Source organism: Ranitomeya imitator, chromosome 3 (genome assembly GCF_032444005.1).
Source record: "Ranitomeya imitator isolate aRanImi1 chromosome 3, aRanImi1.pri, whole genome shotgun sequence".
NCBI classification, from domain to species: Eukaryota; Metazoa; Chordata; class Amphibia; order Anura; family Dendrobatidae; genus Ranitomeya; species Ranitomeya imitator.
The window spans coordinates 715,373,858-715,387,095 of record NC_091284.1 but is presented as its reverse complement, the minus strand read 5'-3'; the positions used below and the strand labels follow the sequence as shown (position 1 = coordinate 715,387,095).

The 13,238-nt window shown below is 44.6% G+C and overlaps 1 protein-coding gene across 2 annotated transcripts in view; it reads right to left on the bottom strand.

The window, feature by feature from the left end:
• Positions 1-13,238, bottom strand: part of PPP1R1A (protein phosphatase 1 regulatory inhibitor subunit 1A) — a 478,692-nt gene that overhangs the window by 302,438 nt on the left and 163,016 nt on the right. For both annotated transcript variants that reach the window (XM_069758700.1, XM_069758699.1), the window contains exons 2-3: positions 3,216-3,332; positions 2,685-2,750 (exon numbers count right to left, since the gene is read on the bottom strand). In XM_069758700.1, the coding sequence (XP_069614801.1) occupies positions 2,685-2,687 (3 nt within the window). In that variant the 5' untranslated portion in view covers positions 2,688-2,750; positions 3,216-3,332. The remainder of the gene's footprint in view (positions 1-2,684; positions 2,751-3,215; positions 3,333-13,238) is intronic.

Below are 13,238 nucleotides of genomic sequence, written 5' to 3'. Positions count from 1 at the left end.
GCCCATTGCCCAGCCAGTGATAGATGAGTCTTCTGGTACATTGACCCAGAACGCTACATTCCCCGTGCACGCTACACAGCAAGAATGTGACCCTGCTGAAAGTCAGGTTCCCCTTCCCGCATACCATACCACCTTACACGGGGACAAAGAGGAAGGTGCAGATGAAAGTGCTGGTTCCTTCATCAGGTGGGGGGGAATACTCGTTGGCGACGTCACTGGCACAGGGCCCCTCATAGTACGCAAAAAGTGTCGCTGCCGGTGGGAGGCGCACCCGCCGTGAAAACACACCGCTGTACTTTGAGGGGCCCTGTGCCAGTGCCAACGAGTGGGCCCCCCCTGCTTGCTCAGGACCACAGCACTTGCAAAGTTTAAATACTTACCTCTCCCTGCTCCACTGCCGTGACGTGGTCCAGATTTCCTGGGCCCACTAAATACTTGAACCAGCCCTACCCCCCACAACTTTAGCCAAATGACCCCCAATTTCCAATGCCTTACTATTATTATAAGGTAAATTAAGATTGACAAGCTTCAGTAACAAGAATGGATGTTTTTGCCATTAAAATGGGCACTGTAGGTGTTTTCCTGGCCTCCACTCACTGCCGACTATGCTCCCCCATTGACTTGCATTGGGTTTCGTGTTTCGGTCGATCCCCGACTTTTCGCGATAATCGGCTGATTCCACTCGACTCGACTGTTGAGATAGTCGGGTTTCGCGAAACCCGACTCGACCCTAAAAAGCTAAAAGTCGCTCAACCCTACTGAATACATTTTTTCCCAAATGATAAATCGTCTTTGATCAGCTAGTCCTTGCTTGCTGATATCCAAATCAGGATATGTTTTGTTTCCAGAGTTCGAACATTCACTTCAAGTAGCCACATTTTCCTGGTTCTGAGTTTTCCTTGGTTCTTCTAACAGCTCACTTGTCGAAGGATGTTCATGAGCTCCAACATCCAAAGCTGTCTTTGACCTGGGCAATTACTGATCCGGTATTTTTTTTGTGTATGATTTACCATGTTACTCTGTTGGTGGACACTTTTTGACTGGCTATCTAGTTGAAACCAATCTGGCCTTGGGTGACCCTTCTAATAGTGTACACTACCACTAGTATATCCCTCTACATCATAGCACATAAGCCTCCTCCCCAAGCCAAAGGAGTGTCCAATGTGGACAATTATTACTGCTACACTTTTCTTTTTTTCAGGAGAGAGGGTGGGAAACTCCTTGGAGGGCAGCCAGAATGAAGAGGAGCCAGTGGCACACAGCCAAACTTATTGAAGTGGGACAAAGAAAATATTTCCAGCCAAAAAGGGTAATATAGGCATTTCTACTACAATATATGTAAGGCTACTTTCACAATAGCGTTGTTTGGCGTACGTCGCAAAGCGTCGTTTTGGAGAAAAAACGCATCCTGCAAATGTGCCCGCAGGATGCATTTTTTTCTCCATAGACTTGCATTAGCGATGCATTGTGACGTATGGCCACACGTCGCATCCGTCGTGCGACGGATGCTTTGTGTTTTGGCGGATCCTCGGCACAAAAAAGTTACATGTAACTTTTTTTGTGCGTCGAGTCCGCCATTTTCGACCGCGCATGCGCGGCCGAAACTCCACCCCCTCCTCCCCGGACATTACAATGGGGCAGTGGATGCATTGAAAAACTGCATCCGCTGCCCCCATTGTTCATTTCTTTCACAACATGCGTCAGTACGTAGGGCCGACGCATGGCAACAGCCCCGTATCGACGCTAGTGTGAAAGTAGCCTTAACCCTTTGCAGGTAGCAGGATGAGGGTTCCGTCATTTACTTTCTCTTACTATGACTAACATATCCCCGAAGTCCCTGACTCAGCCCTTGGCCCAAACTGATGTTCCCAATTCTATGATTATCAGAAGGGACTGTCTATAGAGAGTGGTTGTGCCCTTTTTATGACAATATCCATACGATTTTGACAGCGGTAAGTCACTTAGAGATACAGCATCTTAGTGAGATATATATAGTATGATGCTCCTTGTCCATTGGAGGTATTGTTCCAGTTGGGCCATGTTCACACGTTCAGTATTTGGTCAGTATTTTACATCAGTATATGTAAGCCAAAATCAGGAGAGGAACAATCAGTGGAAAAGTATAATAGAAACACATCACCACATCTGCATTTTTCACCCACTCCTGGTTTTGGCTTACAAATATTGAACTTGTGAACGTGACCTTACTGTGAATAAATCTTGGACAAACAGGAGCTTCTTTCCAGAAAGTACACAAGCTACGCTAGTCCATATACGTGTATTGGCTTTTGACATTACAAATGGCTTTTTGACTTGTTATAAGAACATATTGTTTGATATGATAACTTTATGCCAGTACTTTTAATTAATGGTATATATGCAACTGGACATGTAAATTGTGGAGTCATAAAATCATCAGTTTACAAATTCTTTACCGTACAACTTGATATTTCTATCAGACAGGATAGGTGTACCACGCCAAAGATCTAAGGTTCATTTTTACTGGAAATACATTTGGAATTATGTAGATTTAGTGTTTTTATAGATATTGGCAAATTATGTACAACTGATGTTTTACACATGTTTTAGAAAGGATATATTTTATAGAAGAGTTTAGTACATTTTTGATATCTGAGGCATGCATGACAGATATTAAGATAAGTCTAAATGAATATCAGACTTACCATGTTTATATCATTGGTCACTACAGTTGAGAGATCAGAATATTCCTCAGTACCAAGGATTTGGTGCTAATATCGTGAGAAAAGACAAATGTGCCAGTGTTAATATTCACAAAGTAATACTGACCCCAAAAGATAACTCAATATATGCAGAATTAATTAATAAATTATCACCAAGGACTACAAACTGAACTAACCTGTAAAAAAACAAATATATCAGATCATCAAAGGAAGGGTATTTTATGCAGCAAAATGAAAACATTCTGTTTTCATCTACAGTGCTTCCTAATAGTGTATCTAATGGTGATGACCTACTAAGTCAGTCCCTTCCTTTCCATGCCCTGTTGAGGAGATCCTTCTCTATGACCTGGAGTGTAATGCTGCCATGTGTCTATGACTCTGACATTGGCAGAGCCATCCATCCATATGAATGTCCCTCTCTTTAATAATGCATATCCCCTGGCACAGCCACAATGTATGACTGACGGTAGCTCATGGCAGCTGATCACTGGGGGCTTCAAAAGTCAGACTTACAGCAATCAGTTGTTCATCAGAATGGCTTCGCTACAAAACAGACCAAATATTTTTGCACCCTGGAGCTTCTGGAAAAACAACTGCTTTGGTCTCAAGAGTTCACACTCCCCGTCTGGCCTACAGCAGAAGATAAAATACAAAATAAAAAAATAGATAAGAATTAGGAACCATTTTGAATTCATGTATGTGTCTGAGCAGAAAGACAGTTTTGTCACCAGAGGATAAGACAACAGTGATTAGAAACCATCATTCATATTACTTAAAGCAAATTATCCTGTAAATAGTCAATTATTGTACCTACATGTAATGTATTGGTACAATTACATGTATTTTTAAATTAGATACAAGTGTGTTCCAAGTATTACACTGTGCACACAGTTATGAGGCAATTTGTATTTTCTATGAATATTTTTATTATTGAACAGCTACAGTGCTGTCGGTCACTTCAAAAAGGTTATGGCTACATTCCCACAATGAGGTTATGGTGCATTTTTTTCAAAAATATGCAGCATCAATAAGTCACTAAAAGCTCATAGTGGGAACATAGCCTAATAGACCTGAAACCTGAAGATTTAAGAAAAGTAAAAGTGAGGTTCTGTCTTTCAATATCTATGTGTGAAGAATTATTTTTTAAACTAGACGAATGATGTAAATTTTCCCATCTCAATTATTTGTCTATTTTCCTTAACATGAAGATAATAAGCAAATAACTCAAAATGTACAAAATACGTGTTAGGGCTAGCGGAACGCACCGTGTAAATATAGATATAGATATAGATTATTATTTATGCATTCGCAGCCTGGGGTCCACCGTGCAGGGGAACCTGCTGCTAGTAAATGGTAGCACTATTTGGCGGTATAGACTAGCTCTGTTACTTCACAGAGTAGCCGTGAAAGGAAAGCACTGCGCCCTGTTAGACTTCACGGGAGCACAGGCTAACTGCCCAACAGAGAGCAGTCAGTGGTCATGCATGCACACAAAACTCCTCACCGGAGGTGCCAGCATTCTAGAGGCTTATTTCAGACAGGTCCCTGAATACACTCAAACACACAATCTCCTCACCGGAGGTGCCGGTATTCTAGGGGTTTATTGCAGCCGGGTCCCTGAATACAATCTCACATGACCACATTGGCGCAAAGCACATAACTCAGAAAGATACTAGCGCATGGCCATGCGGACATGCGCACCTTATATAGCTGCAGTAACTACTGGATCTTCCAAAAAAGGACCAATGGGAAACTGCCACAGAACTAGAGCAGCTTCAGGACCTTCCTGAGCATGTGACCCTTGATCTCCAATGAGAGATCTTACCCTGGGAATGCTCAGAAGGGGAAAAGTAGGACTTAGTCGCAAAGACGTCTGCTCGCTGCTGACCAGTACTGGCTACAATAGCAGAAGCTGGAAGGACAGCAGTAACCCTTCACACAGTGTCAGACTGAGCATGACGCTGGGACCGACGCCTCCGCTGAGCAGGCTCCACTGCGGCAGGAGAAGAATGGGAGACCGCAGCGGAGATTGCTTGATATTCCCCCTGTGCAGAGGCAGGAACTCGACCCCCAGCAATACGTTGCTGACATTTAAAAAAAGTGAGTGAGCAATATAGCCGTCTTCTTTTCTAGAACAGTCATAAGCAGCCAAACAGTTGAGACTTCGATGCATGAGATGGAGCATTGTCTTGCATAAAAATCATAGTTTCTTAAAAAAAAATGCAGACTTTCCTGTACCACTGCTGGAAGAAAGTATTTTCTAAACTCTGGCAGATGGTTTAGGAGTAGTGCTGACCTCCGACCTCCGAGTATTTATGACTGCTCGGAGATTTAGTTTTCATTGCGGCAGCTGAATGATTTACAGCTATTAGCTTGCGTGATTACATGTGGGAATTCCCTAGCAACCAGGCAACCCCCACATGTACTCACCCTGGCTAGTAGCTGTAAATCGTTCATCTGCAGCGATGAAAACTAAATCTCCGAGCAGTCATAAATACTCTGAGGTTACCCGAGCCTGCTCGGGAAAACCCAAGCAACTAGTACACTCGCTCATCACTATTTAGAAGTTGATTTTGAGTCCATCTGCAATCTGAAAAGGTTCAACTAGCTCATGTTTAATAATACCAACCCATAGCAGTTTCCCACCTCCACCTTGCTGGCATCTGGGGCAAAGTGGTGGTCAGTGTCCATTACTGATCCAGTCACAGGCGCATTAATCTAGTCCGCTAAGAGTCACTCTCATCTCATCGGTCCATAAAACCTTTGATAACCTGTCTGCACATATTTCTTGGCCCAGTCTTGACATTACACCTTGTGTACCTTGTTCAGTGGTGGTTGGGTTTCGGCCTTCTTTACCTCGGCCATGTCTCTGAGCACTGAACACCTTGTACTTTTGGGCTATCCTGGGTAGTTATGGTTCTGGAATATGACAGCATTGGAGGATAATGCGTTCCTGGTCGCTTCACACATGATTCTTCTCAAATCTTTGGAGTTAATGTGGGTCTTTTTTTCTCAACACATTTTTTGCGACACTGTTGGCCACTTATAACAAAAAATTTTGATGGTTCTGTGATCACTCCCCAATATATCAAGAGTGCTGCATCCCTCTGTAAGACTTGTAACATTTTTTTACTTTACTTTCAGTAAAATCTCTTTTTTGCCCATTTTGCTTCAGGAATACAATCTGATTAATATTTTGCACACCTTGATAAGTGTGGTGGTGTCACCTAATCTGTTTCAACCAATAAGCATTCAAGTTGGAAAATCTGCATAAAAATGATTTGCAAATTTGAACATCAAAATGCACTTTGGTAAATTAGTAGCCAATGAAGAGATTTTCAAAGTATTCAGTTAAAACTACTAACAATGAACGGCAAAAGGCCATCCATAATGTCTCCTCCATACTGTATAACGCTGAACTAACTTCCCAATATCTTCCCACGCATTATCTCAGGTCCTCACAAGTCCTCCTTCTCTCCTCCACTCTTGTACAATATACAGTGAAATATAATATGACAATTGCAATATATTAAGACGATAAAAACTTTCATGGGAGAAGTGCTTCTTTAAGTGGAGTCACCAACTCAAAATGAGTGAATGGCAAATGAAAAAACTCGAGAATTGTGACAGTTGTTGGGCATAGTCGACTGATATTGTTGTGTCCCATGAAGGGAAGAACTTGTGTGTTCTCTGTTTTGCATTGCATTCTGTTGTTGCTAGGGAGAAGCCTTGGCCTTTGAAGTTTGTCCCTTCTTCCCTTCTGTAGTTAATGATGTTTAGCCTTTGCTCCTCTCTTCTACCTCATTATCAGTTTGCTGTAGCCAATTTGGATGCACATGTATACTTCTGTTTGGATTACTCTTTCCACCTTCTGCATTGTACTTAAATACAAGATTTCATAGAAAATCAACACTGTTTCTCCTGGACTCTTATTACAAGTCAGTGTGTCCGAGTTGGAACTATCTGAGGACACATCACATGGGAGTACAACAATCATACAGTTATCTAAGGGATTGATGGCTAATGATTTAGAGACTCATACTGAATTGAAGTGTCAGAATAGATATACAGTCATGGCCGAAAGCAGTAGCGTAGCTACCAGGGGGCAGAGGGTGCGCTCGCCCCGGGCTCATTGGTCTGAGGGGCCCACCTGGAGCTTCTGCCACTGTTAACTATATCGGTGTGCACAACACACCGATGTTGTTATCCTCCACAGTAGAGCAGGGAGATCATATCGCTGTCTATAGACCGGTGAAAAGGGGGAGACATAGGAGCATCTGCCCCTGGGACAGTGAATGCCGGCACTGTACCTGAGCTGCCTCTGCCACTGCAAACACGCCCACATTGCGTTGTAATCAGCGTTACTGGTTAGGGGCCCACTCAGATATTTTGCACCCCCCCCCCGAGCTGAACCTCTAGCTACGCCTCTGGCCCAAAGTGTTGGCAGTTGGCACCCTTGAAATAGATTCAGAAAATTAAGTATTTTCCCCCCAAAATTATTGCAATTACACATGTTTTGTTATACACATTTATTTCCTTTGTTTGTATTAGAACAACACTAAAAAAAAAACAGAGAAAATAAAAGAAAAACTGTAAGCAGTAGAATGATGTACTTTACCAAAAAGCTCTATTGGTCTCATCTGTCCACAAGATGCTTTCCTAAAGGATTTTGGCTTATCTTCACACACATTTTGGCAAACGGCAGTCTAGCTTTTTTATGTCTATGTTTCTCCTACCATAGTGAGTCATTTCATTCAAAAGTCGATGGATAGTTCGCTCTGACACTGATGCATACTAAGTCTGTATGATAGCCTGAATATCTTTGAGACTTGATTTGAGGCTGCTTATCCACCATTCAGACTATCTTGCGCTGTAACCTTTAATCAATTTTTCTCTGCCTTCCACGTCCAGGGAGATTAGCTACAGTTCCATGGGTTGTAAATTTCTTCATAATGTTGCACAACCTGGACAAAGGTACATCAAGATGTGTGGAGATTGTTGACATTGTTCCACAATTTTAGTTCTCACATCCTCAGACAGTTCCGTTCTCCTCTTTGTTCTCCATGGTTAGTGTGACACACAGATATGCAATGCAAAGATTGAGTCAATTTCTCCCCTTTTTATCTGGTTTCAGGTGTGATTTTTATATTGACTACACCTGTTGCTTGCCACAGGTGAGTGGACGACCATCATATGCTTGAAACGAAGTTGTTTACCAACAGTTTTGGAAAAGTACCAACAAATTTTGTCTGGCCCAATGTGGGGGTTGTGTAAAATTATGTCCAATTTGCTATTTGTTCTCAGTTTTTTTTATATGTATTATTAGAATACCCACAAAGGAAATATAGCAAAAAATGTGAAATTGCAATAATTTTCTGGGAAAAATGCTGACTACGACACCATTTTATTGAAGCAATGTACTACAATGTCAATGTACCAGGGCACACGCGCCAGCCATGTTGATGTTGTAGTACAGTTCTTCAATAAAATGACTCTGGAGTCAAAGCATGCACAACCCAATGAGCCATTTTGTTGAATACACTGTCTGCGAATTCACAAACACAGTATCTTCATAAAATAGCACCATACTGTGGTGTGTGCACTGTAAGGTGGCAGCTGCACAGGTCGTGGATGGGAGGTATGTGTCCCCTAGGTGCCAAACTTGTAGAAGTAGTACCTGGAGAAGCAGACTCCAGCACATATAGACCTGAGAGGTGTTTTTATGAGCCCAGATTATGGGTCCAGGTTTAACGAGCAGCTGATAGAGCTGGGTTGGGATCAGCTGCTCACTTACCTCCAGTCCAGGTCTTGGATGGTGTGATTTAAGGCAGCTGGGGCTGTCTCGCTGGGTCTGTGTGTTTTGCAAGGTGAGGAGGCCTTGCATGAGCTGCTCAGACTGTGCAGAGGAGAAGACTCCCATTTAAACGGCTGAGTCATGTGTTATATAGACTTGTTATTTTCTGTTTTGCTCTGTTATAACTTTGTTTACCTAGAAGAGGCTGCTTACTTTGTAACCCTGACAGTTTATGGGCTGTTTAAAAAAAACACACATATTTGTTGGAACCAGAGAACTAAGTCCCGTGTGTGAACCAGCATCTACTGCACAGTCGATCCCTCACAGCATGCACTGAATCCTGCACCACACTGCGCAAGCGCAGTCCGTTCCGCCTTCGGACAGAAGGACGCATCCACCGTTATATATTAGATACTAGACTGAAGTAATAGTAAAAGTTTATAACTAATAATAGGGAGAAAAAATCTGGTGTGAGGCAGTGACCGGTGTTATTTGCGAAGGTCGCTATGTGTCCCCCAGGATGAGCGCAGAAGCGTATTGAGGCCACAGGAGTGCATTGCAATCACAGGCATAGCTGTGATTGCAATGCAGAATAAAAATGAAATGTGGTCTTGGGCAAGCTATTTGTCCAACGCAGATTTAGGAAAACCTGACATGGGCTTTTATTTTTTAAACGGACTACAGGAAGGTACCGGGCGGTCAAATTCCTCCCCCGGCCAGGTTTTCCATGTGGTCTGTGGCCACAGGTTGATTGTTAAAATCCCTGAACAGAGGGTTGGGTTTGTCAGTGTGGAGTTTGCAGCGAGCATAGCAGAAGGCTCTGCAAAAGCTCAGCCTGTGTGAGCGAACACAGAGCCAAGCACAGTGAACTCCTGGCACCCTGCAGCGTGATATGGTGGTGCATTCGCCCTCAGCAACCGGATGCATTTATGGACTGTCTTGTTTCCCGGCTGCTATCCGGAGGATACTGTGTGCTGTTGCAGCGCCCTAGAGTTCTGGTCGTTGCAGTAATGTCGTTCTTCCACCAGGGGAGCGATGTTACGTCTGATGGCACCAAAGGAGTTCACCCTGTCAGGTATCACAACCACACACACACTTCACACGCTGGTCCACCAGGGGGAGCTAAGGGTTCTATGTACTAGGCCACTCCTCACCATGGGTAAAACTGGTGGGTTGGTTAGGAAGTCAGGCAGAGGAGTTGGAGTGAGGAGTTGGAAGGAGAAGGAGGATGGAGAGGAGCAGACTGGGCTCGGCCCAGGGAATTTCTGTCAGGCAGACAGAGGAAAAAGGGAAAGAACATCAGCGGCTCAGTAAGGAAAGAAGGACACGGAGCTGCACCTGCAAACCATGCGGCAGCCTCCTAAGAAAGGACACAAAAGGAAGTGTGCCGTAGTGAGTGAGCACAGAAGTCATAGCAACAGGAGTAAAACAACAGTGGGAGACCAGCTAGAAGCAGGCTGCCTCCATCTGAAGCGCAGATCCGGTGGCCGGAATACCGAGGGAGTAATAGAGTCTACGCTTTACTTCAGAGACTGGCAGGGCAGTTGATTCCAAGTTGGCTGTCCGACCTGAACACCTAAGCAGACAAGGTGGCAACGCAGAGGAGGGGCGACACTAGGGTCCCTATAAAATAGCCTCAGGCCACCACCATCATACGGGTGATGTCCTATCCATCTGGGGGACAGAGAGAGAGAGAAATAACAAGAGTGCGGACCTTATGGTAGCTAATGCAAGTAGGGACCTACTACGTTACTGTGTGCAAGGGGAAGGCTACTGATTTCCACCTGGATAAGGGGACTCTGGAATTGCCATCAGACTGGCCGGACTTGGCCTACCCTGTCATCCGGCACTCTAGATTGTGGATGCTGAAGCCTTCAGTAAAGGTAAAGAGACTGCACCCATTGTGTCTTCGTTATTCACTGCGCCTTGCACCAACCACCATCACCATCTACACTACTGGGAAGCCCTGGGGATATACTTCACCTGTGGGAAGGTATACCATCTAGCTGCCATTCCATCACCCCAGCGGACCCCTAAGCAGCGTCGGTCACCCTGACCGAATACCACAGGTGGCATCACGAACACTACCGTTATCTACGAACTCTGCCTTTTATTGGGCGCCCCTCATAGGGCCACGGTCCGGGTCGGGCCACCGTGACATCCTCGCTGAGGGAACTGAAGGACCCGGTACCGAGTACCCCATTGCCCTTACGTGGGGGCGATCCACTGTACACTGTGTGAGTTTGGACATTTAAACACATTTGCTGTGAACTTTCCCTCTGGTCACTGTCTGTCACACTGCACCAACCCCCCTGCACTACACTCCTTACATTAAAACTACTCATGTTATAAGTCATGATAAACATACATATAGCAGAGCTGATAAACCAAGATGAAGCAGAGCCTAATTTGTCACAAGTCACAGCACAATGTGATTTCACAATGTATTATCTGGGGTTTGTACAGAAGATTAAACTCTAAATGTGATAGTTACTGGCTTGCTTCTGGCCTTTCTCAACAGGATGGATGTGAGGCTTGCATATATTCTGCAGTAATACTTGGAGTGGTGACGGCCTCTCCGGTACCACAAGCGGTGTACACGGAGTGTCTTCCCTCAGGCTGATCACAATAACTGGTGATGGTGGTATCTGTGGAACTACTTGATCGCAGTAATCAGGCCCCCAGGGCAGGCAACACTCCAAATGCCTGCCAGTACTTGTCCACTGCATACTGATCTCCATATTGACTAATGTCCTAAGTCACTGTTGGACAATCCGCCATTATGTTCTGGATGTTCTTCTTTTTACACTAGTGACACTGTTTTCTCTCCTGCTCCCAGCTGTGAGTAATGACACCGGCCTTCTTTTTGTTGCATGACTCCTGTCACTGTTTTACCTTTTCCGGGGCCGACGTTCTGACGTGTCCTCTGTGTCATGCATCATACTCTTCAACTTCTCCTTTGGCCACGCCAACTCCTGCGCTCATCATTCTCCACCCACTGGGTCACATTTCATTTCGAATTGCGCCCTTCTCTGGCTCGCACTTCCCATTTGGGGTGGATCTTGGCTGTAGAGCACACCCTCTTCCGGGGCGACACTCCAGTGGGCTGGGCACATTTGCATGCTCAGGTGCCAACCACTCTCATGATAGCCGATCTTTCTTCTTCCCATCTCACCAGCCATTGCCATCTTCGACCATCTACCTTCAGACACCATCTTGTTCATGTCATTGGTCTTCTCCCCACATAGATGATCCTGCCGAACACCCTAAATGTAACAGGACTTGGGATGGTAGCCATGTTTTCAATTTACTCTGTTGCGCTTTCAGCTGCATCACTGACCTCTCCTTATAGTAGAGTGAGGTCAGCTTCAGCTTCTGCACGGTTTTTTTCTTATGGCACACTGCTTTCGGCAACTTCACTTTCAGCCACACCTCCTGCCTTTTTTCAGCTGATGGGTATGCCTCACACTGCGCTGTCCACCTCAGGTATGCACCTCCCACTATGGGCAGAATCATGGCTGCAGTGCACATCATTTTTCAGACTGACATCCCACTGGGCTGAACAAACTTTTGCACTCTCAGGCGCTGTCCACTCCCACAATAGGCAGGGTTTCTCCTTCTCTTCAACACAGCCGTCGCCATCTTAGAGTCCTTGAGTCGGGCTGCCATTTTGGACTGTTTGCAATCATTCACCCTCTCGTCTGCACCCTGGGTCTTCTCCCCACATAAATGATCCCAACTACACCAAATGTAACGGGTAACAGGGCAGTAGCCGCGGGTGAGATACTAATCGTCTGCGTCCTGGCACACTAAAGAAAAACAGGGTCCATTTTCAGTGTGTGTGTGAATAGATTTTTGCTATTGACATCTCCCAGTTCCTCTGGTCTGCCACACATTGCACAGCTCCGATTCCCATAGCTCCACAAACAAGAAATTACATCAGTCCATAAAACCAAAATAATCTTTACTGACAGTTTGACTTGTGCACGAAGAACAGCAGGAGATGCGGATGTCTTTCTCTTCGTAATAATATCGTGGCATGTCTTCAGTAAATATTTTCAGTCGTACAGTTGGTGACTTGCTGTACAAGTTAGAGACCTTCAACCTTTCTAGATATTGCGACACTTTAGCTGTACTTTTCCAGTGACCTCTTTCCTTCAGTCCACTTCCAGTTGCGACCGATGGCGTTCTTCTTATAAGCTTTCTCTCTTCTTTTCTCTTCATCCTCACACACACTCCATGTGAAGATCACCTTAAACAGAGGATGTCCTTACTCCTTCCTCTTCTCTTTCTTAACTGACTTTACTTCCTTTGCAAATACCCCAAAGATTCCCACTCTTCCTCACCCGTTATGAACCGGCCCTATAGTTAACCCTGTGATACCCAACTAAACAGGAACTGCAGCCACAGGAGGATAACAATAAAATACAGTACAGTTACATACATTCTCCTACATTTAAATGTCAGTAGTTGTCAGAGGAGTAAAATACCATCCTCACTACTCTCACTCTTGTACTGTAAAGTGTGAGAAAACAATCGCAGCATGGAGTGCAGCTGATAAGCAGATCACCAGCACCCATACTAGTATATGGAGGTATGGAAACATCTGACTGTACTGAGATGTCATCCAAGTGCAGTATGACATCTACCGACACAGAGAATGGAGACGATGGAGAAATGATACGATTCTCTGATGCAACAGAGTTTGATTCGAGGGACATTAGCTTAATTGGCTCTATTCT